This window comes from Penicillium mononematosum, assembly GCF_028829835.1.
Source record: "Penicillium mononematosum strain IBT 11891 chromosome Unknown utg000003l:1.0-8172316.0:1.0-8177699.0, whole genome shotgun sequence".
NCBI classification, from domain to species: Eukaryota; Fungi; Ascomycota; class Eurotiomycetes; order Eurotiales; family Aspergillaceae; genus Penicillium; species Penicillium mononematosum.
This window is the reverse complement of record NW_026643273.1, coordinates 7656244-7681547: the sequence shown is the minus strand read 5'-3', so window position 1 is coordinate 7681547 and position 25304 is coordinate 7656244. Positions and strand designations below refer to the sequence as shown.

Here is a 25304-nt window from a genome sequence, read left to right as displayed (position 1 = left end):
GAGGCTGCAATTGCCAAGCTTACGGCTGAAGCTGAGGCCGCTCGGATCCTTGGAGGAGGAAGAAGACGATGGTAACGCTCCAACCCATGATCCTTTCATGCTTTTTACCTGAAGCCTCTATAGAGAGTGACTCTGAGTATGTCACGTTGCCCATTTCATTGTGAAGCAAGGGCAAAGGTATGGCACGTCGTAGCGCAAGTGCCAGCGGTGGCATCCCCACGGCCGCACCAATAACCGCACCGATCAAGACTCCAATCAAGACTCTGAGGAAGACTTCAGTCATATTCCCTTTTTCACCCATCAGAGGATCTTCAAACCATGGCTCTAGCCATCCCACGCATGTCAGAACTTCGCTTTGGACCGCGCTCAGGATGCAAGAAATGATCGGAAACGATGCGGCACATGTCGAGTCTGCAATGATCCAGGCCGTGGATCACGTCCAAGGCAACCAACACGAGTCGTGCCTGTGAGATCATGAGCCATGGCAATATGGCATTCACGACGGTCCTTTCGGGTTGATTCGTTGCTGTGCTCACTGCCAACTGCCACTGGCGTGACAACGAATGCAAAGTCACGCGCTGCGTTCTGGCATATCGACTAGAGCGGATCACAAGGGGATTACAAAACCTGACTCTAGAGAGCAGGGAAACGGACAATACTGGAGGTTTCACGGCGCTGGTGAATTCCATTCGAGCAAAGAAGTCATTTGGCAATTTCGCAGGCAAGAAGCCAACGCATGAAGGAAGGTCAATATGAGCTTCGTCAATTTGCTTTACACAGTCTGCTTATTACTGCCGACCGAGTTAAATTGGGACAGTATCCAGCATCATCTCAATTTGCATATCGGTGACGCTGAATACAAAGCAATTGCCGACGGTGGTCTGGTAGATCCCAGTGGGGAAATGGATGTCTTACTCGAAGTCAAGGCTTTTGCTCAGAACGGTCTCTACTGCTCAGCAAGAGACGGCAAGCCCTTCTTTGCAAAGGCGATGGTTAAGCGGGTTAGGCAAAACGATGTTCCCAGCGGGGACGTCGCGACAGAAACCACGGAAAAGCAGTTGTCGCATGGGCTTACACATCCCCTGGTCACCGTCCCAATTTGGACATATGTTGGTCACCCTAACTTTATTGTGCATAGATGCAGGTTCTATATTTAGTTTAGGACTTGTCTTCTTCAATTCCAGTCTCGCTTCCATCTTCCACGTTTATCTCTTTCCACAATATTATACCTTACTCTATGCTTGTCACAAACTAGTAAGCCAAAATCTACGAAGGGACAAAAAAGCGTTAGGACTAGAATATCCCTAGGAACTCGCATTGCCGGGCATAAAAATGAATACATTCCCAAAAAGCTATTTAAGAGAATAAAGGCCCCATGAACCGCATCATGGGCAAAGATCCGTACACATACTGCTCCATGGAGATTTAACAGGTTCACAACATCCCTCCAACAACCTTCGCCAAACCAAGTGGACATATCACATGAAGCCACTGCAGGGCTTCACACGTTTAGGAAACAGTGATGGAAGAAGACCCACTGCTCTGGTATCCCTCAGTGTTAACAATCTGGTAGTTGTGCGAGCCAAGACCCATTCCAAGCTTAGACCAAGCGTTGAAGTGGTTAGCAGTGGTGACAGTTCCGCTGCTGCGCTTGCTCCGGCGGATAGACCAGTACTGGTCGAAGGTGGCAGTTCCGACGATGGAAGGCTGGTTCACCTGCTGGTGGGTGTAGATATCGTAGACGGATCCATCGCTGGTCACGGTTCCCTTGAAGGTCAAGCTGGGGCCGGGGTTGTATTCGCCGTAGTTCTCCATGATGTAATATTCAACCAGGGGGCTAGTGGTCCACCCGTAGACAGCAAGGTAAGCGTTTCCGGAGGGGTTAAAAGAGCCGGAGAAGTTGATGTTTCTAAGGTTACTTGTAAGTATATTTATCAGGATATAGGTGGACTCGACTTACCGGGCGCTACCAGTAGCCCAGCCCTTGCCGGAGGTGAAAGATCCGCAGTCTTTCCACTCGACGCTGTATTGGCCTGCAGCACCGTTGTTGTAGGAGACGCTGCCACCACCGTTGGTCCAGAAAGAGTAGAAGTAGCCGTTGCTGGTTCCTTGTTGGCTCGTGGTGATAGCCCGCTTCTCCAACTCATTGGGGAGCGCAAAGGCAGTCACAGCTGCACAGGCAGCCACGAAGAGGCTTGAGAAAGAGACCATGGTGAAGAGTCAGATGCGATGCCGTTGATAATTGAGGAAGAAGAATGAATTAAACTGAGTTGCTTGTGTTGGGGAATTGTTCAGGAGAAGACCTTCCATTTATATTCACAGGAGGATGTGGGGCGCGTTTCTAAACGGTTTCATGTTCTGGATGTCTTAATTCAATTTAGCCAGCGACCCATTTAGCCCATACTCACCTATCCCGATTGTACTAATCATATCCCGTATACGGACCATGATTCCTTTCCCACTAAGTCTTAGCGGTGGTCCAGACCATATCATCAACGAGATCCATGAATTCTGTAACCAGCCTAAAATCTGACTCCTCGGCGATTTAAGCTGAGGGATTTATGTACGTACAGCCGGACTCTTCGGCTAAACTTTGTCGGCAAATGAAAACAAGCATGTTGAAGGATTCAGCCACAGGCACAGGTGCAAATGCGGGGAAATCCATCACGGCTATAATGGGCGTTGTTTAGCTCGGGCAGGCTAAACCTAAGATCAGGCAGTTTGAAGCCGGAAAGGCCAAGGCTATATGATCCGTTTTACCGTATTTCGATCATCAGAGAAGTCGACATAAGGCCAGGCAAAACGTGGCAAGGTGGCCGATCCATGGACGGATCAGCGGATGTTTATTTAACCCAATCTTGGCGAGTGGGTATGTTCCTGAGCTGGTGTGGGTAGGTAATATCTGCCACGGTCTGATATTTGAACGAAATTTATGCAGTGAGCTTAACACAATTGATGATTGAGAGTAGATTTGCTCAAAATATGTCTCAGTAAAATGGCCCACTGCCGTTCCTAAGTGCAATGTACACGCTAGTATCGGGGAAATGTGTCTGTTTTTCTGTCTGATATTTTCGACCGGATGATAGGGTTGATCAATTCAAGTTATTTGGCCCTGAGCTGGGTCTCCCAACCCTCCTGTTGTTGGCAGTTCTCGATATGTTGTAGCCCCTTAAAAGGACGAAGGAATACGTGCCAAGAACATTCGTATACCGTATAGGTCACGTGGATTTTCGGGCTTGGCAATGCAATTTCTCCAGGCAGGTCCAGCCCTAGAGGGCTGTCCAGCTCCACGGCATCTAAGTAATTACATAAGAGCAATTAATTCGCCAGGCCAAAAGATCATAACAATCGGAACCTCCGATTGTCGCCGAACCGGCATGTATATTAGGCCCTAGACTCCACTAAGGACCATAGCAAAACAGAATTCGAACTGTTATGTCAGAACGCTTTTCAAAGTGCTGTTAAGTACAAGACCCGATGCCTAGGTACATGAAATATTTTCATCACCGCTGATTCGCTCCCTATGTAGCACGGTTATCGTACAACATATTCCTTGCATCTGCGACTAGGGCTACGCCGTGCTCGGCCTGGGCTTTGGGTAGATTTTGATCCGTGTGGCGCCCCACAAATAAGCCTCCCATTCGGCTTGATTAAGCTCAAAACCTATCTATCTTCTAACATATTAGGATTACAATGCTTCTAAACTATGAGAGACTTCGTAGTGGTTGAGGAAGTGCGAGCATTAAGAGGTTTCACGGCGATTTCGATTCCATAGACGATGAAGTATATTTGTCGAATGTTGGGAACTGAATACGAGAGAGCGACAATATCATTCTAGCCTCGGCCCAGTGTATGGTGCCCCTATGCATGACCAATTTCGTTACAGGATCGTTATAGACCGTTTCAGGTTCAGGTATCGACATCAACAAGCAGTTAGAGCTAAAAACTGCATCTGACCGACCATAGATAAAGCACTCATGCAGACTCAATCTAGGGTATCTCATTATTTACCATTTACTTTACCACGTCGTGTGTTCAGACGTCAATGTGGAAAGCCAGTAGCCATTAGCTCAGATTATAGGGGCTTTACTCCTTCACACGTAAATTCTGGTATGTCTCGGAGTGTTGACCCACATTCTCGGGAGAAAAGATTAGACAATATATGAACGGAGAACACCGTACGACCCAATATACTTCAACATTTACCATGAAACCGTTGTGACATTTGGCACGGGTGTCACGGAGTATTCTCCGCATACTTGAGAGTGCAAGGGGCTATGTATGCTGCGATGCGCCCTTGTCGACATCTTTGGATCAACGATGATGCGGCTCCACCTCGCCAATCCTTTCCTTAGACTAGCGAGAGCTTAGCACCATTTGTGGGCTTCGGTTTCCCAAAACATACTAATGGTCACGCGATCAATCCTCGGTTCCCCAAAAGATGCTCTAGCCACATTCCACTTTATTTATGTCAATCTACGAGATGTTGAATTACGTGCAACATTGGTACTCATTGATTGACTGATACGAGCTGATTACTGATGAATCGAATATAATCTTCTATGGCTCTTCCAAGGTTAAGCTATGCAATAAGCTTAACTGTTAACCAGAGGTAAAGGCTATTGTTAGCACGGCAGAGATCACTATCGGCACAGCGGTCTAACCCCTTTGGAAATAATATCCCTTGGCGCGCCCGCTTTTTAATACAAGTGCCATTTATTATTGTACCATTCACATAACTGGCACTTGTATTAAAAAGTCGGCGCCAAGGGATAACCCTAAACGCGTTAGACTGGTGTGCCAATAGCGATTTCCGCTGTGCCAAATGGGTTTTGCCTTTTCCGCCATTTTGCTGGTTATTTTGCATCAATCAATATGAGGACGGCCCTTGTCAAGAAGGTGCTTGGCTTGCGAGATCCTCCCAATCTACGCGATAAAAGGGCACTGCCTCACGAGGCAGATCCAACTGTTCGAGAATGGTTAAGCGACGGCATTCCCTCCGGACAGCAGGTTGGACAATACTTTGTGAGGCTGTTGCCCTTCACGAAATGGATCCAACACTATAACATCCAATGGTTTCTGGGAGATTTGGTGGCAGGTAAGTGCCTTTGTTGACTTGAGTCCTGCCCATGCTAACTGGCCTAGGAATAACGGTTGGGGCTGTTGTGGTACCCCAGAGTATGGGATACGCCAAGCTGGCGAATCTTCCGGTACAATATGGGCTCTATACTTCTTTCATCGGCGTTGTTATCTACTGGTTGTTTGCAACGTCCAAAGATATCACGATAGGAGTAAGTTACCCAGGTAGTGTCATATCCGGTACTTGCATGAGCTAACAGATCAACTACACAGCCCGTAGCTACCATATCAACAGTCCTCGGCGGCATTATCGTCGATGTTCAAAAGGTCCACCCCGAGATACCAGCTCTGCACATCGCTCTATCAATCACTATACTTTGCGGAGGCATCATCGCATTTATGGGCCTAGCACGGCTAGGTTTTATCATCGACTTTATCCCCGTTCCAGCAATTACAGCTTTCATGGTCGGCTCTGCTATAAGTATCTGCTCAGGACAAGTCAAGGGACTGCTGGGCCAGACAGGGAGCATCGACACGAGCGCTCCATCGTATCGAATAATCATCGACACGCTGAAGTATCTTCCCACCGCGCAAGGATACGATGCTGCCATGGGTCTTATCGCCCTGGCGGCTTTATACGCCCTCCGATCAGGCTTCAACTATGGTGCCGAGAAGAAACCAAGCTTTGCCAAGATCTTCTTCTTCCTTGGCGCTTTGCGCACAGTGTTCATCATCGCTCTTTTCGCTCTTATCAGTCTTGGCATCAACCAGCATCGCCGCGACAATCCCGCCTTTGCTTTGGTTGGAAATGTGCCCAAGGGCTTCGACCAAGCGGGCGTTCCCGTACTCAAAGGCGATGTCATCAAACTCATCGTCTCCCAATTACCCGCCTGTGTGATCTGTCTCCTCATCGAGCACATTGCCGTGGCGAAAACATTCGGCCGTGTCAATAACTACACGATCGACCCCTCGCAAGAGCTTATCGCCATCGGCATCACCAACCTCCTCGGTCCTTTCCTCGGTGCCTTCCCAGCGACAGGTGCTTTCTCCCGCTCAGCCATTCAATCCAAATCGGGCGCACGCTCCCCTTTCACCGGCATTATAACCGCCATCGTCGTCCTAATCGCCATGTACACTCTGACCTCTGGCCTCTACTATATCCCCAAAGCAACCCTATCAGCCGTGATCATCCACGCAGTGGGAGACCTGATCGTCCCACCCAACACGATCTACCAATTCTGGCTGATCGCACCCCTGAGACGCCGTCATCTTCGCCGTGGGTCTAATCGTCGCATTGTTCAGCACAGTCCCAAACAGCATCTACGCAACCGTCTGCATCTCCGTCGCAGTCCTATTATTCCGACACGCAAGAGCACCAGGCCAATTCCTCGGGCAAGCCTGGGTAAACAACGAAAACAACCAAATCCCTCTCTACCTACCCATGGACGAACCAAAGCCCGACCCATCCATCAAAATCGAAAGACCGCGCCCAGGCGTCTTCGTCTACCGCTTCGCCGAAGGCTTCAACTACCCCAACGCAAACCACTACTTCGATACCCTCGTGCAAACAATTTACAAACACACCCGCGGGACGAACGCAGAGATATATGCGAAAAAGGGCGATCGTCCCTGGAATGAGCCGGTCTCTTCCAGTACGGATGATTCGCATTTGCCGATACTCCGAGCTGTCATTCTTGATTTCTCGGCTGTCAATAATGTCGATGTAACATGTATCCAGAGTTTGATGGATATACGCACCCAGCTGGATCGTCGGTCTACGCCTGTTGCTGTGCAGTGGCATTTTGCCAGTATCAAGAATCGGTGGACGAAGCGTGCGCTTAATGCGGCAGGCTTTGGCTGTGCGCCATTACATGATGCGAGTGAGAAGACTCCTGACAAGGAAGGATCTTCCGATGGGTCCTCGGATATAGAGAAGGGGATGGAAATGTCTGTATCAGCTCAAGCGGCGGATACCTCAATGTTCGAGAGTTCAGCTCGGCCGTTTTTCCATACTGATTTGACGACCGCGTTGCGAAGTGTGGATTTATATTTAGCCATGGATCCTTCAGTTTGAAGGACTATAAAAATATAACAAAACTGTACTTGTTTCACGGAATAAAATGTGCATTGTGGTCAGTCATAAACAGTAAACCCATCTTTCGTGTACAAATTGGAAAAACATCATCCAGGTCATTGACCTCAACGCCAACCGGGAATATCGCAAAAAGAAACACCAATATGCAATAAAAACACAATCATAACAAGGCAAATGATCCAGGACTCATCAATGCATAAGCAGCCAAGTATCGTAAGGAACACCGCGGGGTTGTGTCTTCCCATCCCGGGCCGTCGAGAACAAAACGGGCTCGAAATCGCAAGCAGCAGAGTACTGCCGAATCAACTGACGCCAGTAGCACGACTCCGCCGCAGGAGTAAGATACCGATCACGGAAAGTGCGCACGGCATTATTAGCAATACGCTCCGCAATCTCGGGGTTATCAATCAGATAATCGATCTTGCGCGAGAGATCAGACCAATCCCGGTCAACCTCAATATAGTTTGCATCCGGGCCGGACGATATCAGGGCCGCATGATGCGCCTCGCGCCATTCAAGCGCATGGGAGACAACAACGGAACGGCAGTTCAGGAGATACTTCCCACGACCAGAGAAGCTCCGACCCTCTGTGTGTGCGAGGAACATGTACCGGCAGTGGTCTTCAATCAGGCAGAAGATTGAAGCGGATATCATTCTGGTTGTCCCAGTCGATGATACGCACACTCGCCCAGCTACGACCCAGGGCAGACTTGAGGAGTTTGCTGCGGACGGGCGGGTTCGTTGCCAGACTGCCGCGCCATACGAGCTGCTTTTTCTTCTCCTGGAATTGCAGGCCCGGTACGTATGTACCGTCTGCGGCGGTTTCGCCGTCGTCGATTGCGGCAATGCGACGGCGGACTTCATGGTACGGTCCGATCTGTACCTCTGGCCAGGCCCAGTAGCCGAAGTCGGGCATTAGCCAGACTGCAGTGTCTGAGTCGCGTTTTGAGTAGGCCCAGATGGGACTTTGTGCGGTTGTGTCTTCTGCGAAGTCTTCTGTGGTGAAGATGAACTCGATGCTGGGTAGGAGGTGGCGGTCTGGGAATGCTGTCAGGGCGCGGTGGAGGGAGTTGAGGGTGGCGCGTGCTCGAGATGCTGTGACTGGCATGGGGGCGTAGTCGACAATATACAGCTGAATGGAATATTTTAAATCAAGTCCTCCTAAGTTCGCAAGGGCGAATGTTTCACTCACCTCTCCTCGATCAATAATTCCCGCACCATTCCATCATCCACTGTTCTGGAATCGAGCTCCTTATAGGTAACAAGCTTATTTTCCCTTAATGCAGACGACTTGTCAATCTCAACAAATAACTTTGGGAAAGCAATGCGGCACTGGTCCTCGGAGAGACCGTGGTTATTTCCATCGCGCTCAACAACAAAGTCCCAACCAGCAGAAGAGTTCACGGGAGGGGCACAATACTGCGGTCGTGATTGTGTCTTTATATTAAATTGTGATGAGAGCGAGGGTGAGCCAGTGCCGAAGACGAGGAATGCAAGGATAAACAAGGACACCACGGCCCCGGTGGCCAGGTAGCGGAATGAAGGCCGTTGAGTGAACATTCTTTCTGGAACAATTCCAGTTTTGCCCTCTTGAGTGTTTAAGGCTCAATTTAAATTTCCATCTGGGGTCTTAGCCTAGAAGAGATGAAGATGGTCTTTCGTGGGTTGATGTCACTGTCAGCTCCGATTGTTTCCACGGCAACGCGCATGCGCCCAGTGTCATATATGGAGACACGGATGGCGCAGGAATAATTCTAATTATAGTCGGTAATTGATGAGGATGGAAAAACAGACATATCAGTAGGCTTTGCGGCTGGTTTAATTCATCTAGACTGTTAGGTGAACTATATAATCCCCGTCTTTCAGGTACAAATGCAAGCCAAACTGCAACGAAGCGCTTTACCAAAGCGAAAAAGAAACTGCGCACAGTCGAATCTATAGTCCCAACTATATCGGAATATTATGTACATATGAGGGAGAGTGCCACAGAGAGTCGACATATTCAAGGGGTATCTCAACAGGTCATGAAAATGGGAAAACGAAAGAATAAAGTAGAAGGTAAAAGGTAGACTTAGACCCGTAATATCATAAGAGATGGAGCAGATGGAGGCCCAAAGCCGAAGCTTGTCCACAGACATGTCCGCGCGCGACTGTTTGGAAATCCCAATAAGAATCATTAGTCGCCATTGGCGGGGGGTCTGGGGCTGTTGCTGTTGAAGTAGCTCTCGTCTATCTTCAAGATCCATTCCACCTTTTGTGCCTCGGTGCGAGTGGCGAAGAGGAAAGTGTTCTGGGTTCCATAGACTGCGAACACATTCGGTCGGCCCTTGGCGGACAGCGAACGGTCGGCTCCAGCTCCTGAGCCGTCTAGTAGTCTTGCGAAGTCGGGCGCATGGTCGACACGCGCATTGCGCAGGTTGATGGCGTTGATCTCGTCTCCCTCTGGGACCGAGTAGATATGGAGGTACGGCCGGCGAAGCTCCACGAAACGACGCACCCAAACGCTGTTGGTATCATCAGGCGTAAGCACGTACCCCGTTTTTAAGGCGTCGGGGGCTTTGGGAAGAGTTTGGATGGTGGCTGTGAAACGAGGTTTGAGGGAAAGTTTGTCAGAGAGGCCGTTGGTATCCGGGCGCTTTATATGCGCCGCTCCGTCCGAAGGGGGTTCGGTGTTGCTCCGGATGAGGATCGCTTCTGTTGGGTCCTGCTTGAGCGACCACAGATCAAGATACTTTCGGAGTAGTTTGGACTTGCGCTCATTGAGATCGGCCCCCCGCATTGGAGTTGACCTGCCACTACGAGCCAGCGATGGAACGAGACAGCCCGCGCTGAGAGCGCCTCGGGCAGCATGAAGCTCTGCCACACGCTGCCGGCGCTTGCGGTTGGCAATGTAGTCGCGTACCAGAGAAACTTTTCGAGGAGACCAAGTGTTCAACAGTTCCTCGCCTTTCACATAGTCATTTTGTGTGTTCATACGCCAGAGATCAGCAGCACGCTTAGCTGAAATGGGCCGAATAACCAGCGAGTACATGCGAGTCGTCGAGTGCACAACACGGATCGAGTTCCAGAATTGCTTGAACATTGACTGTTGGCGGACGTAAGTACGGCCTTGGATCTGAATTGTCTGGTCTGCCTCGAAAACGACCGGGTTCTGCAAACGACTGGATACAAGATCCCACCGGACAGTCACCTGGACACGGTATTTTTCTGCGGTCACTCGGTCGAGCAAAAGAGATCCATGTAAACTTGAGTCCCACTGGCCGACAATTGTAACATGAGAGGTTCCGTCGGCGTTTTCCCTGACCGTCGGATCTTGAACAAATTTCAAGGGGACGTCTGGAGTCTGGAAGTCCTGATCTGGGATCTTGCCCCACGGATCGAGGAGGCGGACAGAACCAACGCGGATGTTGTTGATATCATCCCAGGGAAGACTCTCCGTCGAGCTATACGTGATGTTGACCGAGATACGGCGCTGCAATCCTTGGTGAAGCTGGGATGTCCCGGCATCGAGACTGCTGCTCTGAACAACCTCCACGGGAAGGTATTCACCAGATTCGGCCATTTCTAGTATTTGAATTCTCGCAAAGACATCGTGACGTTCTTCCGAGTAAAATTCCGACTCGGCAATTCGAGGAGCAGTTCGCTTCTGCGGTAAAGGCTCCGCTGAGTCTCGCATATCATCCCAACTAAGAAGCTTGTCGAGATGAACCGAGGTCACACCAGCATAAACACAGACCTTCAATGCGGCTGTCCGTGGACTGGACAGCGGCAAGCTCATGCTGTGCACACTTTCAAATCGAACCGGACCATCCTCAAATCCTCTGATCATCTGAGTTGTAGTTGCGCCTCCCTCCTCTGATATACCTGGAACAAATAACTGTGCATGTACATCGGACCCTTCCCACTCCGCGAACCCGATCATGTCCCGCATGACAACGTTAAATTTCAAGGTTGAAGAGGGCGCCTGCGCGGAGGATGGTTCGAGGGAGAGGCGAACGATTCCGACGACGCTCTGGGTATATGGCGAGGTGATCTCGACGGAAAAGTCTTGCACACGGGTTTCGAACACGGCCGTTAGTGGGATGTCGGCATCACCAATAAGAGAATACTGGGGCGAGCAGGGTTCAGAGAATGGATTGTCAAGTTTGAAGTGTTGGATGTAGTCGGGACGGTCGATGTATTGGTGCAATTGGCGCATGGCTTGAACGCGACGCTGGAGCTTTTCAATCGACCACAAGTGAATCACACACTGCTTGAAGTCGATGACTCGAACACCAACACAAGGCTTCTTGGCCTCATCAAGCATGATGTCGTCGTCGCCGGAAATTCCATTCAGAACGAGATCGTAAGACGACTCCATGTTGTGACCATGGTCAACGATGGCAAACTGGAAGACCACATGCTTGTCCATGATATGGCTCATTATCTGTGCCTCTTTCAGAAGGGAGGCATGTTGCAGAATCTTCTCAGCCATTCGGACGTAATTTCGCTGGGACCAGTGGCTGTACACTGATCGCGCGATTCCGAGTTCACGTTCATCCAACTTGGCAAAGCCATTTTCGAAAATTTGAGGGACTGGCTTACCCATATCTCGGATGTGGGTTTCAAAGGACTCCTTTTGTTTGCGCAGTTGCTCTTCGAATTCCTCTTTAGCCGTTCGCAGGGCGTCCTCCATTCGCTCTTTCTCGGTTCGTAGCTCCGGCGAGTCTGGGTCAGACGAAGCCCCCACGGTTTTGAGTTTTTCTTGGTACTCTTCCTTGCGGCGATCAAGCTGCTTCTGCATATATTGACGAGCCTGGTTGAGTGATGCGACGCCATTGACTTCATCGTCGTCGTTCTGTCGAGGTGTGCTTGGCATGGTTATAGCGGTATCTAAGGAAAAGTTGTCGATGGTCCCATTTGACATGTACTTGTCCCTAATCGGGAAGGAGCTGATGGAGTCGGAATCTTCTTCCTCCGGCAGCCCACGCCGTCCGGCTCGAACCTTCTGCACATCCTCCAACAGTGTGTCCAGTTCATCATCGGGTAAACTGGAGATTTGATCGGGTCCAACCATAGCACTGACAGCCTCTCTGCGGGCTAAGAACCAGTCCGACTCCCGGTTACGCTGTGAGGGCATGGGTGAATCCGCCCTGGATGAATCGGCATCTACGTCAGATCCTGTCTTGCTAAGATTTCGATCATGGGCTTTGTTTGGAGCTGGCGACCCAAGCTGGCTTGTCGTGACTGAATGTCGGAGTAAGCTCTGCTCGACCCGTTCGGCTCTGGCTTCTTGGGGATGGTTGAATCGGAAAATATGAAAATCGCCCAGGATGATTCGGAAACCACTCTTGAGTCGTGTGGGCTTGTCGATTCGCAAGCCATTCACCATGATAGCGGCACCTTCGGCAGGTACAATGGTGACAACATTATCCGCATTCTCGAAAGTGCAGTGCTTCTCAAGGATCTTGGATCCATTCAATCGGATCTCGACGGTTTGACCCTGATCCATATGACCAACCGTTGTGGTACCAGGCTTAATGTTATAGACCAAACACTCGGCAAGAAGGGGATCGTCGCTAAGATTAACCAAATGGGGCATTTTCTTCGGGGTACTCATGCCAATGAAGCCCTTTTCGATATTGATTCCCAATTCCTCCAAAGCTGCTTCGCGCTCCTTGTGGATAAGCTCTGTATTTTGCAGCTTCTCTTCCCAAGTCTGGTTGAGATCTTTGTAGAGCTTCTCACTCTGGTTGAGTTGTTCTACAATCTCTGCCTTGCTGACCTGAGTGACACTTCCGTCTGGCTGTTGGATGCAGACCATCTGTTTCTCGAGCGGTGTATCCGGGGATAGTACTCCTGGGGAACAGCACCTCCTCCTATGGCGCCAGCTGCTCCCGGCGCTACTCCCCTCCAAGTTTTGATCGGAGTTGTGCCAGTTCCTCCTTGAGTTCACGAATCATACGTGCATTCGGATCTTCGTTCACAACAGCATGGTTCTTAATTCGTTTCGCCGAGTCGGCGTATCGCAGAGTACCAAGAGTTTCGTCAAAGTTGATATCTGCAGGAGAAATTGCTGCAATCATGGAGGTCATGGAATTACCACCCAGAGAATCCTTCAGCAACCATGTTAGGATCGAATCACGATATGGTACCATGGATGCATTCTTCTTCTTGCTGGCAGGGGTCTTGCCAGCAGAGATATCCGCGAGTGCAGCAATGACACGACCAAGCGTTGACAATGAACGATTGATCTCCGCACCCTCTTTCAATCGCGCACCGGTGGCTCCAGTCGAGTTAGCTCTTTCTGAACCAGCCAAATCAACCAAACTAATTTTCGACACCTTCTCAGTATCCATCGAAGTCTCTTTGTCGTGTCGTTTCTGTGTCAGAGTCAAGGTGAAAACAGCATGTGATCGACTTGACGTTTCGTTCATGTTCGTCGCGGCAACCGTTCGGGCTTTGTTACCCTCGTCCATCAGGTTCTCGATTTCTTCGAAGGATCCGACGACAAGTTTGGCCAGGTCCTCGACATAAGGACCCGTTGAAGGATGCTCACGGACTTTCAGGTTGCCTTTATTTGACGGGTTGAGCAAATCGCGAACCCGCTCGTTGTAGATTTCGAGGTATGACACCTCGACGGTGCAATTTAAAGAACTGTCCGTCTGGATGGATCTGATGCGCTCGAACATCGACTGGCAAATCCGTGGAATCACACCGTATTCTTTGCCGTAACCCATCATGGAGTATGATTTTCCCGAACCTGTCTGGCCATAAGCGAAGATACAATTGTTGTAACCCCCCGAAGGCATTGTCCAGAAGCGGAGAACCCAGATCGTCGAAGAGGTCATTCTGGTCGGCGAAGTTTGACGAATTCTTATCGAATGACCAATATGATCGGTCAAAGGCGAAGACCTTGTTCCCTTCAACGGCGCCCTTTCCACCCTTCCGTGATTTGTCCTCTGCGCCGGGTGGAGGAGTGAGCACGGTCTGGGAGCCTTTCATAGACACGATACATTTTGCGCCTCGCTCGATCTCTGTACAAAGACAGTCTAGTTAGCCTGGGGACCAAACGAGAACCCTCCCTCGATATCGACTCACCTCGACTGTTGAAAGGCCGCACTCGCACCACCACCTTAATATTTCCACCGCCGCCTGGAGCCATCTTTGCTCTCTAACCCATGCACGGGAGAAGTTCGTCAACAATGAATGCGTATGGAAGCCGGGGTCCGGACGTGGGATGCAAGTGGTGACAGGGGTACACCGATGCGCGAACTCCGCGAGGAGCGCGGCTTAAAAGTCTGTCGCAGGGGAATGAGCGCAGGGCTGGATGTAGCTAAATCCGTTTTGATCGTTTGGGGGCAGTGTGTAGTGAGATTCGAAACCGTGGATGTCAACAAAGACGTCATGTATCCGTCCAATATTGATGTTGCGCGTCTGTGACTTTTTTTTCGCGGGGGTTGCTGATGTGCGGGGAGCCTGGATCTTGTGGCGTTGGAAGTTGGCCACCGAGGAAAAACAGCCACACAGTCTGTTTTCTCGAGGCACCAAGCAAAACAAAAGCGATTGTGGTCGAGTCAACAAGATGCGGAAGAGCCACTTGTGTCCGGCCGGGGAGCGGGTGATGCTGAGTCAGCGCCCTAGGAACCCGCTTCCAAAGTTGGAACCTTTCCATGGTTGGAAGCCCCTGGCTCCCACCTGCGCACCTACATGTTGTACATACATGTTCGTAGCCCTGGAGGCTAGACCCCTTTAGAAATCCTGGATGCCGTCTGCCATAGTCTCAAGCTTCCAACCCAATGTTGACATCGGTTTCGCATCTATCTTCTGTGGTTTGTTCTTTCTGAGTTTACTTTGGCCCCGTGTCAGTTGAACTAAAAAGACTACTAACAAGACTACTATCAGTAGCTCATATGGGATAGATGTCTTATCTCGTTGTGAACACATTACGGTACCTTCGTATGCATGGATGTGGGCGAAAATAGAGTTACGAAGAATCCCAGGGGACGCGGCATTCTAACTTTTCTTCTACATGTAAACGTGATCTCATTAAGATGCTTGCCCACTTTACTTCCGTCAGAAATTCTGCACCTGACTTCCCGCATTGATCATTTTACTGCAAGACGGGTGGTGTATTCTCCCAATATGATGTTGATGCATCCTTGGAGGAGGCCGATAAGGTACTCAATAACCACACTGAGAAACTCAACAAGCTGTCATCATGGTACGAGGAATTGGACAACAAAATCAAAGCCATTGATATAAGAATATCTTTAGGCAACAATGCGCAAAGCACAGGATCGAGCGCAGATGTCCAATCTCTTCAAAAAGAACGTCGATGATGTTAACGCGGAGAGCGAGCGCTTGCGCGCTGATATTATTTAAGGCTATACTTTCTACCTAGCCTACTCGAGCATACTTACGTCTAAAGTCGGCCGAGATAATATTCCGCTCCTTTGACTCGGAGATATTGACGATATAGGAAAACTCGACCTACTCTCGCTCTTTACTATATGTTGATCCGCTCTATAGTTTGACTAAAAGTATATAGATAATCTCAGAGAAGTGGAGGCTAGTGTCTACTATCACTTCGCGCTTAATAGCTACTTAAGGAGTTGTGTATACTAGTATATGTAGGCAAATAAATTCATAGACCTAATTTATGCCCATTGTGAATATCTCAATGGAGTGGGCCCAGCCAGAAGGTTGGAGGACCTTCAAGACACTCAGCGGCCCCTGCATCATTTCCACAGGAACTGCATTGGATGTTCTATCTTGATACTGAAATCGCCAACTCTCGTTGTGGCAGTAATACTTCATAGATGTATAATGCTCTAATACATCGGAAATATGAACAAATCGCATCTAAATCAAGAGCGTTCCCATAAGCAATACACCAGCAGTCCACCATTTCAGCGAAGAAGCCATATCGATGATAGCCCCGCCGTTTTTAGCTGGGCAGCTCACAATAGGGTCAATACCCTTGCACTGAGCTGCGGTAATGGAAGCTGTTATGCTCGAGGCAGCCGAAGGAACGATGCTGACCTTGCAAGGAGAAGGAGTAGGCGCCGGAGTCTCGAGCACGGCGCATTTATCGCCTTGAAGGTCGCCTGATTGAGCTATGAGAGTTTTTGTAACGTTAAACGCCATAGCTGAAATGTCATCGCATTTGTCATCGGCGGTAAGAGCGGTCAAATTGGGCTGACCTGCCCCTTTTTTTGTAGTGAAGCGGATAGAATGGCTATCGGACGGGCCGTTCAAGTTGACCTCGGGCTTATCGTCGGAAGTGGTCCCATTCGCTGGTGTAGAGCAGTTTGTCCAATCAAGTCCCCAGACAAATTCCCATTCATTCTCGATGTTTAGACTCTCTGGATGCAGAGTGCTCGGTATGCTGCCCTTAAGGTATGACACCAGGTCCGTCGTATTGAGGTCCAGCTCACCATCATCGATATAGGCGGCCATTGTTTGGTTCCCCCTTGGAAGATCTGCCGGCCACACACCGTACCTAAGGTATGGATAGAGTCCATTAATCACTTTAGGGTTCTGAAATGCGAAGATAACGGGCATGAGTACCATCGGCTCAAAGGTGCCATTTCGTGGGAAGATCAGATCGATCTCTCCGAAGCCCAAGTCATGCGTATTGGCCCCTCCTAGGGATGCCACAAGGGCGAGGGCGAGAAGTTGCGCCTTGATGTTGAACATCCTATGAGTCCGGCAATATTGGAGTGGAAAGGTCTGGTGTTGTGAAACAATGGATGACTAGGACAGTCTTAAAAAAAAGCTGATATCAATTGATATCGATCGTAAGGCTCCCAAGGTCAGGAGGAGAGATCGAAAGACAGGGAAGTTTTGATGCGGTAGGGCGAAGTACCCCCCCCCAATGTGTCATACTTTTTTCGGGCACAAACGGGACTACCTTGGTACGCGCGCTAGGGAGACTAGAAGGTTTCGTAGTTTGGGGTCGCAGAAGAGGGTCCACATTTTAAAGTGGACTTCAATATAGAATTCCATACCGATACACAACTACTCCATACATCATATGATCATGCATTTGATAGCCCTAGTTTATGTTCATTGTGCTCCGTACCTAGGTAGATCTCTCGGTGCAGTGGATCGAGCCAGTGCTTGGGGCGCTTTTGCTACTCTTGGCGGCCCCTGTATGATTCATACAAACGCTGCAATTGGGTGTCCTATACCTCTCCATGGCATTCTACGGAGATTACGGTGCATTTCTCTGAAACACCAGATGGATCCAGTTCTCGTACTCGAAGAAAGTATCCCCGTGGGTATGTCGTTCGTGATACAATCACACCCGGGGGCCATACCAGATGGGTCTGCGGATCCAGTGCAGCTCGGGGGAGACTTGTACTTTGGGGGGGATTCCATGTCAAGTCTAAGATTGGGGGCGAGAAAAGATTGCATATTTATCGCGCTGCTCCAGCACTGCATATTGTCTTCTCAGAATCAGATACCTCTCGACTTGGGGGGGATTCTTGGGACTTTCACCGTTCCCAACAGCCACTCGTTCTTTCATTTGTCTATACACTCTTTTGGTCAATTTTCATATCACTTTTCACATTACACTCTTTTCAACCTCCTCCACGAGGTGTCCAAAGCCATGGCGCCGCTTTTGAATGGTATGGCTGTAGGCACACTGCTATCAGCTGCGGTCGTCTCCGGTCAGGGAAACTCCAGACTGGGTGCCAGCCCAAGCTATCAGGGGTTTAACAATATCTGCCCCGAGCGATGCATTGTCGCGGGACCTAACCCCTCCAATTAGTCGACCTACCACAACTTGAAACAGCTCGAAAGGTGTGACCTACCTCTGCTCTATGGCTTCAATATGTACGATGATGTCGATGATACCGACACTTATCCCCGTATCCTCGCTTGCACGGTATACGGCAATGACTGGACAGAAAACTCGCAGGCCCATTTGTAACTTTCTCGCCCTGTGAAGGAGCATAAGGTCAACTATGAGATTGGCTGGTCGTCATATTCAGAAGGCACTGAATCCGAGTACCGCTCCTTGATCAGACAAATGCGTGATTATATTGCCCGCGGACACCTTACCCCCAGCAAAACAGCTATGCTATATTCTCGCTTTGGTGCCACTTCAGCTGGTATCTACATTGGCAACAGTCTACAAAGCAAAGACATTAGCGATGTGGCTCTGGAGTCTCTTATCGACGATTCCCACGATTTCGATGGACGTCGAGACAGTTTGGCTATGCAGCTCTGTGGACCACACCATGACTCTCAACACGTCTTTGGATTTCTGGCTCTGAGAAATGGCACCTTCAGAAACATCCAGTCTGCTTTCGAATCCTGGTCCAATGCCGAGTGCCTTGACTTCGAACACAGCACCAATTTCACGGCTAGTACCCACTTTACGTCGCCTATGCTGTCCTCCATCAAGTCCAGAAACACGACCGCAAGCAGAATCCAAGCTTCTGGCTCATCTCTACCCACTGAGTCTTCGACGTCGCAGATGGGGAACCCCCATCTTCTAGGGGGGAATGTCGGCTGAACACGGTCTAGTGAGATGATAGCTGCGCTACAATGGCCTCGAAATGTGGCATCTCTGGTGCCGACTTCCTCAAATACAACCCTGCGCAAGGCTTCTGTTCAAAGCTGACTCCTGGTCAACAAGTCTGCTGTTCCTCCGGTACACTTCAAAAGAGAGATAAGCTGTCTTCTAGGGGGAGTGCCGAACGCTCACCATAAGTCGGCCTTGAACGCCATCCTCACCAGTCCTGTCACGATTGCAATGAATATGAAGGGCGATTCGGGCGAGTGGGTATTCAAATTTAAGTTTGATATGGAACTATAGCTGACTACGATTCATCTTCAGAGATGACTGGACACCCGAAAAGCAAGCCGAGTTCTCCAAGTACATGGGTCAGAGTCTTAAAGCTTGGGAGTACATTTTCAAAACGGATCTCAAAAATCTGTTCGATGGCTCTAACAAGTCCATTGAAAGACTCACCACCATGATAGCTGACGGACGCCTGCTCGACGGCATTCCGGAAGACATCCCTTATCCGAAGAAGACAAAGCGCAAGGGTAAGGGGATCGAAGCAACAGATGCTCAGAAGAAGTCGGTGGAAGATGGTTTCCTAACTACATTTTTGGCATACTCCATTCCCGCCGTTTGGCAGGCCTCGGGTCATCATCCTTTCATCATTGACACAGGTCGAAGCTGCGACGATAAGGATGGCGACAAGTATACCAAGGACTTGAAGTCTGCGTGTTATGAAAAAAGGCTGTACCAATTGGCGGATCCTGATGGCAAATCGCACCCTTGCGACAAGAATTGCGGAGTTCCGGGAGGCTGGAAATGCCCCGATAGTGCATTCTCCTCGCCCAAAGGCGTTCAAGAGCTCGATGGCAAGGCCTGGAATGGACTCAAGGTCGACGATATCATTATTGGGTAAGTCTTCGCTTTCTCCACATCCATGGATGTTTGCTTTCATTCCTCATTACAGATTACTAATGAATGACCCTACCAGATCTGTCAAAACGTACAAGCGGAACGGCAATGAGAACGGCGGAGGCAAGGCGAATCCAAGAGACTCAGGTACATTTGACGCCCTCAAGAAGATGGACATCACGACTCCTGGATTCATGCGCCTCCCCGTGTGCAGTGAGACTCTGGCCCGCAAATCATGGGAAAATGCCGACAAGACAGATGCCACAAGAAATAAGGAAGGCTTCCCATGCAACAACGACAATGGCAGGTCGTACTGCACCACATCGAAAACAACCTATATCGAGGAGACTACAAGCGGATCTCCATTTATCGATGATTGCCTGGGCATTGTCAAGAACATTCAAGGAACAAGTGGGTCGTGGGTCAAGCCGATCGAGAGGCAGTTCGGAATTCTCAATTTTGGAACATGTACTTTTGGCATTGAGGGCAAAGGTCGTAAAGGAAATGTTGACGAATATGTCGGGGCCCAGGACGTTGTCGATATTATCCGATACACTTCGAAGCACTGGGGCCACGGAACCGGTAAAATGCAGGGCAAGGGAGTCATGCAGTGCGATGGTAACATCAAGAAGCAGGAAGTGCACTGGGCTATATACAAAAAATAGTTTTTGTTGACACATAGGATATCTTCATATACAGACTAAGACTCTCCAGTTTGTAGGTAGGTAGGTAGGTAGCTAGGTAGCTAGCTATGAAATAGCTCATTTACTCACATATACCGATAGAACTAATGATGATTTATACCTTTCAAAGCCCCGGACTATTGCCTTATAGGCTCCTAGAGCATATCTAGCAGAGGTGATCACTCTAGGCCAATAGGCCAAAATTTGTTCTATCCCTATAACAATTACAATTGGTAGCTAATACTTTATTTAGAAATAAAGTCCGTCCTGGCGCCACGCTGATAGATACAATAAACAATATAGTTAAATAGGTATTTACTCCTCCTCCTCGCTCTTATTATCGCTAGGAATATATTGTGTTGAACGGTGATACCGAGGGTAGATGATACGAATTGATGTGAACTAACACTACAACTCCAGCAAGTGGCAGACCAAATAGTGAAATGAGTGTGTCTTGGAGAGAGCAGCTGGGTGCTCGACTATTTAACATGTTGGAAGCTGACAAAGCAGTGCCAAGGCTCAGCAAGTGATGCCTAAGGTGGCTACTGTCTGCACGGTGTAAATACATAAATGACGGGACGGGGAAGGTGTAATTCCGGCTGACAGAAACTCTCACTGAGAAACTCTGCGATATTTTTGAAGCTCTTGGTTTCAAAAAGAGCCAGGGTATTCCGGAGGTCTATGTTATGGAGAACACACCCACAAAGCGACACTATCACAATGATATTGGGCTCAGAATGAAAGGTATCAATATGTGCGTTAGTCACGAGGATACAGGATAATGCTGGGTGTGGATGAAATTTTGCTTGGTTATTTGGTTATCTAGCTATATCTCATTTAGTAGGATAATAAACGATTGCTTCTCTCGTCAAAGCACTCTTAACATCATCTATACTAGCAGACATGTACGTAACCTTCGCCAGGATTATGCCCTGACCATTCTAACTTGGTTCTGGGACACAACCTTATTTCCCTATTCGGACGCGGCCTTTGTCTCTATACTTTTTAAATGTGAGATCATCGATTCTTATTTTTCTTCAGTTCTTTTCCTTCTTAGTCGTACTAGAACTACTCACAAGTGAAATCGAAGTACTCTGTTATTCCTTTCATCCTAGAATTGCCAAAAGCCTTCCCACAAATCTCAGAAAATGATAAACGAGGGCCTAGCTGTTGGCCTTGCCTTAGGGCTAGGAATCCCTCTCTCCGCCCTAATGATAGTATTAGCTGTGGCCTACGGCCGTCGCAGGTAAGTATCTGAACCACTCTTTTTCGTGGAACTTACTGACAATAGCTCTCTATTTAGACATCCAAAACTGCCTGCGCCTAATCCCTCCTACGGAACGACTACAGAAAACTGGCTCAATCTATACAACGCAACCCGTCCACGTATCAGCCACCCTCCCAAGCCGCTTGTATAAATTGTTGCTGACAAAAGCCTTGCAGGTTCCCTTACGGAGAAGATCTGCAGTATTATAGAAGGGGTGGGGCTAGTCAGGAAGCCAGTCGTTCAGGAGGTCTACGTGATGGAGAACGGGACCAAGGTCTCGAAGTGATACTGTAGTCGCAAGAGTTGGACATTGCAGAATAAAAGGACAAGCAGGTATATGGAGTACGCGTAGGCGACCTTTGGCGTTTTGACAAAATTTGGGTCTTTGCTTTTTTATGTAGGAACTAGCTGACTAGTTATCGGTACTCTTGCTATTGTCGACATTACTGGTATACATCGTAAGCGCGTTGGTACTCTATATTGATCGTGCGCCAGTAAGCAAGTAGTTCCTATTCGTGCTTTGTCGCTGAGTGTTCTGTCTAGTATTTACCCGAAACTGGCGTAGATTGTATCAGATAATCTGACCACTTAAATTGAGGTCAAAGTCTCAGAATGATAGGGCGGCCAGACTTTAGTGTACTCTCTATACAAGGGGCTCTAAGATTTCCTGTGGCTAGTATTAGATTTAGAGGAGGATTTTCTGACTTGCTACGGTATAGGCTTTGCCAATTTGCGAGGTAAATATGAATTTGATTGCTTATTGTGGTAAGTGACTACGATATATATTTTCAAGGAATGCATGTTGCTATGGTACCAACGCCACAAATATCGGTTAGAACCGGACCAAAAAGATACCGAACAAAGAATTTATCATTTAATACATGAGCATAATTTATTCATGAAGCTTTTATTTTCAAATAGAAACTCGAAGTTGAAGGTCGAAAGTCAAGCGGTCAAGCTTCTCACACGTGGGGGGTGTCATGGTCCGGAGATCGGACCCATCCATCCCTGCGAATCGGGATTATCGCCTGTGCTGAATGGCCCATGGAAAGCTACTAAAATTGACTAGAATGCATGTGGAGATCAACAGTATAGAGGTATGTTGTATATAAAACATATGACATTCTCTCGTTCGAATTGTCTGCTGAGCTCGAGATGAGGCGATTTTTGGGAACATATATCCGAGCGCAGTAATACGAGGTGGGGATATTTGGACCGGATAGAAACCTACGGTGAGGAGAATTTCGACCGCCAGTTTGGAAGTTCAATAATAGTAACAGTCCTCTAACAACGGTCTCCGTATATTGCACAGCATGTATGGCTGTACCTATATGTTGATACGAACTCAGTTAATTGGATTGCGTCATGAGCTTGGCTGGAACAAACACTTCGATGCGCCAAGCGAGTACTCGTGTTTCGTGGAAATCTGGTAGTACTCAGACCTTCCCAATTTGCGCCAGATGGGCCTTGTGTGTCAAATAACGCCGTCACTCCCGCCTGGATTACAATGTTGCCGCCCGGGGAGATGATTTCATTGCCGCTACCTAGGATCCAAGAAAATCTCATCACAATTTCGTGAGGACCATAAGTGCCGAGAATGACGGTACTAAAACAAACCCTGTCTTCCGTGAAGCTCTTCCCGGAGTACATTGCGCACGAGCTTTGAAGCAAGGGTCATAGATAAGATGGGACATTAAGTGGAGGAGACTTCCCCAAATAGGGCACAGAGCCGAGGTACGCGGTGTTTATTGTAGGAAAAAGCAAGGAAAAACAGAGCGCATCCTTTTGGGTATCAAAAGCGATAATCATAAGCTGAAGGCAAGCTGACGAGAAAGGGCCAAAAAAGAAAGAAGGCGATTATTAAAATGAGGCGAGTGATAGCATGGGCAGACATGCAGACGCAGCTGAAAGTGGCATGATTCCATGTTTATTGGGTTTCAATAGTGAGGTAGGATGTAAAGGGGAGGGTAAATTAATATACAGTAGACAGCTATATAACAAAATGAAGTCAAGAGATAAAAGGAAGGTCCGTACAGGCTAAACTGCGTCATCGTCTCGGGTCGCACATGACGAGAGCTCGGGACCACCGGATTTGTTTTTATTACAATACGGTCATGTGGATACCATTGGGGGCCATTTAGGCGACTATGGAGACCGATGGGCCAGTAATGATGTGTATTACAATGTAATTTGGTGTAATATCGCAGAAAAGGCGGACTCAGCAGCGGGGAGCAAGGCGGTCGCTCAGTCGGCAGCCAGTCAATCTCCTACAAAACTGCCCCATCCGCCCTTTTTCCTCGCCTTTCTTCCCTCTGCCTCTTCTCGTTGGTTGCCCGCCCTCTCCAGTTCATCCTCCAATCGCACAGTATCATCTCCCCCTTTTTACATCATTATTGGTGAAACCCTGCCTTGCATAAGGTCATTCCTTCTCTATTGGTATATCCATTCAAACTGGGGTAAGTTATATACAATTTTTGCTTGGAATATTGCTTGGAATATTGCTATGGTACTGCAATTGTATGCCTTTTTTGCTGCTTTTCTTTGTTTGAACTCGACTTTTTCATCGCATTCTGGTCAATTTTTGAACACATGTCGCAATTCACTTTTTATTCCCATTTGATTTGAAACTACAATTGTATCCCTATATACCCTTCCTGTACTGCTTTATTGCCTTACTGCCACTTCTATACTTGCGGAACCGCCCGGCTTGACATCAGTGGCTCCGGTTGCGCACAGAACCACCGCCTTCGCTCTCGTTGGCACGATTCCCTCGATCTCCCCCCCTCCCCTCTGGTCAAATCATCTTCTACCCTGGGATCCCTTGATTGCTTGGGATTGGAAAGTCACCTCAACCCGGAGATTATCCTTTCTATGCTTTCTGCCGTGCCTATTAAGGTAATCGCTAAGCTCCAATCCCACGTTGCGCGCGCTTTTGCTTATCTCGTGGCAAAACAACGCGTGCTAAACCAAAACACACTGCCTCATCTTCACTGCAATTTACCTTTGTTATTCCGTCTATCATTGGCTCTTTCTATTTTACCTATGCGCGCTATCGCGTTTCATGTTTCTTTTCGACCAATCTCCACGCGTCCCTGGCATTTATCTCTTCCCTCGTGGGTATTCAGTTGGATCTAACATATGTCATATAGTCGCGCAAAGTGATTCCTTCCTTGGCTTTCGCCAGTTTTAACTATCAAAGTCCTTGCTTTGTCTGCTCTGCAGAATTCGATCGACAAGGTAAGTCCCCAGCTGCAGCTCGACTCCCGCCTTGCCAACGCATACATTCTGTCCCCTCTCAACCCTGACCGGTCTAACCCGCCCCGGATTCCCAAACCCCTCCACTTGACCACTCTGTATTGACAGCGCATTGGTTGTTCATTTATTGCGATTATTGGCTAGGATGTTTAAAATGCTAATTCTGGCCCATAGTGTCGGTGCGTGGAGCCTAAGAGAGGCGCATTCTGACATCAACGCCCAGGCGTCATCTGTCGCAAGTCGAGGCTGTTAGCACCGCCCGAATTCTACGCTGGACGTGGCAGAGAAAGTCTCGGAATTGCGTGAATGAGGTAGCCTGCCGACCGTGCTTGAAATACACTGCGGAGTCTCCACACCTGCCATCATCAGGTCTGTTCTGACTTGACAACGCATCAAGCCGACATCTAGTTGACCCCCCCGGCACCGCTGCATCACAGCCCAACCACGTTACACCCGACAGTGGGCGTAAACAATCTTGCACAAAAGAGCCAAAGCCCTCCGCCAGCCATTCGA

General features: G+C 48.8%; 11 protein-coding genes across 11 annotated transcripts; 5 read left to right on the top strand and 6 right to left on the bottom strand.

The window, feature by feature from the left end:
* Window positions 1–19: 19 nt before the first annotated feature.
* N7519_007934 (uncharacterized protein) lies at window positions 20–283 on the bottom strand (the record flags this gene model as incomplete). The annotated part of the gene is made up of 1 exon (XM_057294710.1): window positions 20–283. One exon carries the CDS (start codon window positions 281–283, stop codon window positions 20–22), a length of 264 nt encoding a protein of 87 aa, XP_057149521.1.
* Window positions 284–752: 469 nt separating this feature from the next.
* Window positions 753–1157, top strand: N7519_007933 (uncharacterized protein; the record flags this gene model as incomplete). The annotated part of the gene is made up of 1 exon (XM_057294709.1): window positions 753–1157. The coding sequence occupies one exon, from the start codon at window positions 753–755 to the stop codon at window positions 1155–1157; it is 405 nt and encodes a 134-aa protein (XP_057149520.1).
* A 352-nt stretch (window positions 1158–1509) lies between these two features.
* On the bottom strand, window positions 1510–2211 carry N7519_007932 (glycoside hydrolase family 11 protein; the record flags this gene model as incomplete). Its single annotated transcript, XM_057294708.1, has 2 exons — window positions 1510–1909; window positions 1961–2211. The coding sequence occupies 2 exons, from the start codon at window positions 2209–2211 to the stop codon at window positions 1510–1512; spliced, it is 651 nt and encodes a 216-aa protein (XP_057149519.1).
* A 2664-nt stretch (window positions 2212–4875) lies between these two features.
* Window positions 4876–7153, top strand: N7519_007931 (SLC26/SulP family anion transporter; the record flags this gene model as incomplete). Its single annotated transcript, XM_057294707.1, has 4 exons — window positions 4876–5098; window positions 5146–5291; window positions 5353–6355; window positions 6387–7153. The coding sequence occupies 4 exons, from the start codon at window positions 4876–4878 to the stop codon at window positions 7151–7153; spliced, it is 2139 nt and encodes a 712-aa protein (XP_057149518.1).
* Window positions 7154–7363: 210 nt separating this feature from the next.
* On the bottom strand, window positions 7364–8734 carry N7519_007930 (uncharacterized protein; the record flags this gene model as incomplete). The annotated part of the gene is made up of 3 exons (XM_057294706.1): window positions 7364–7794; window positions 7853–8306; window positions 8393–8734. 3 exons carry the CDS (start codon window positions 8732–8734, stop codon window positions 7364–7366), a joined length of 1227 nt encoding a protein of 408 aa, XP_057149517.1.
* Window positions 8735–9350: 616 nt separating this feature from the next.
* N7519_007929 (kinesin-3 motor protein uncA) lies at window positions 9351–12977 on the bottom strand (the record flags this gene model as incomplete). The annotated part of the gene is made up of 1 exon (XM_057294705.1): window positions 9351–12977. One exon carries the CDS (start codon window positions 12975–12977, stop codon window positions 9351–9353), a length of 3627 nt encoding a protein of 1208 aa, XP_057149516.1.
* A 79-nt stretch (window positions 12978–13056) lies between these two features.
* N7519_007928 (kinesin family protein) lies at window positions 13057–14318 on the bottom strand (the record flags this gene model as incomplete). Its single annotated transcript, XM_057294704.1, is given in 3 exon segments — window positions 13057–14005; window positions 14025–14190; window positions 14255–14318. 3 exon segments carry the CDS (start codon window positions 14316–14318, stop codon window positions 13057–13059), a joined length of 1179 nt encoding a protein of 392 aa, XP_057149515.1.
* Window positions 14319–16018: 1700 nt separating this feature from the next.
* On the bottom strand, window positions 16019–16855 carry N7519_007927 (uncharacterized protein; the record flags this gene model as incomplete). The annotated part of the gene is made up of 1 exon (XM_057294703.1): window positions 16019–16855. One exon carries the CDS (start codon window positions 16853–16855, stop codon window positions 16019–16021), a length of 837 nt encoding a protein of 278 aa, XP_057149514.1.
* A 1141-nt stretch (window positions 16856–17996) lies between these two features.
* N7519_007926 (uncharacterized protein) lies at window positions 17997–18683 on the top strand (the record flags this gene model as incomplete). Its single annotated transcript, XM_057294702.1, has 2 exons — window positions 17997–18050; window positions 18114–18683. 2 exons carry the CDS (start codon window positions 17997–17999, stop codon window positions 18681–18683), a joined length of 624 nt encoding a protein of 207 aa, XP_057149513.1.
* A 240-nt stretch (window positions 18684–18923) lies between these two features.
* Window positions 18924–20251, top strand: N7519_007925 (uncharacterized protein; the record flags this gene model as incomplete). Its single annotated transcript, XM_057294701.1, has 3 exons — window positions 18924–18949; window positions 19008–19586; window positions 19666–20251. 3 exons carry the CDS (start codon window positions 18924–18926, stop codon window positions 20249–20251), a joined length of 1191 nt encoding a protein of 396 aa, XP_057149512.1.
* A 1166-nt stretch (window positions 20252–21417) lies between these two features.
* N7519_007924 (uncharacterized protein) lies at window positions 21418–21687 on the top strand (the record flags this gene model as incomplete). The annotated part of the gene is made up of 2 exons (XM_057294700.1): window positions 21418–21515; window positions 21573–21687. The coding sequence occupies 2 exons, from the start codon at window positions 21418–21420 to the stop codon at window positions 21685–21687; spliced, it is 213 nt and encodes a 70-aa protein (XP_057149511.1).
* Between the last annotated feature and the right edge of the window lie 3617 nt (window positions 21688–25304).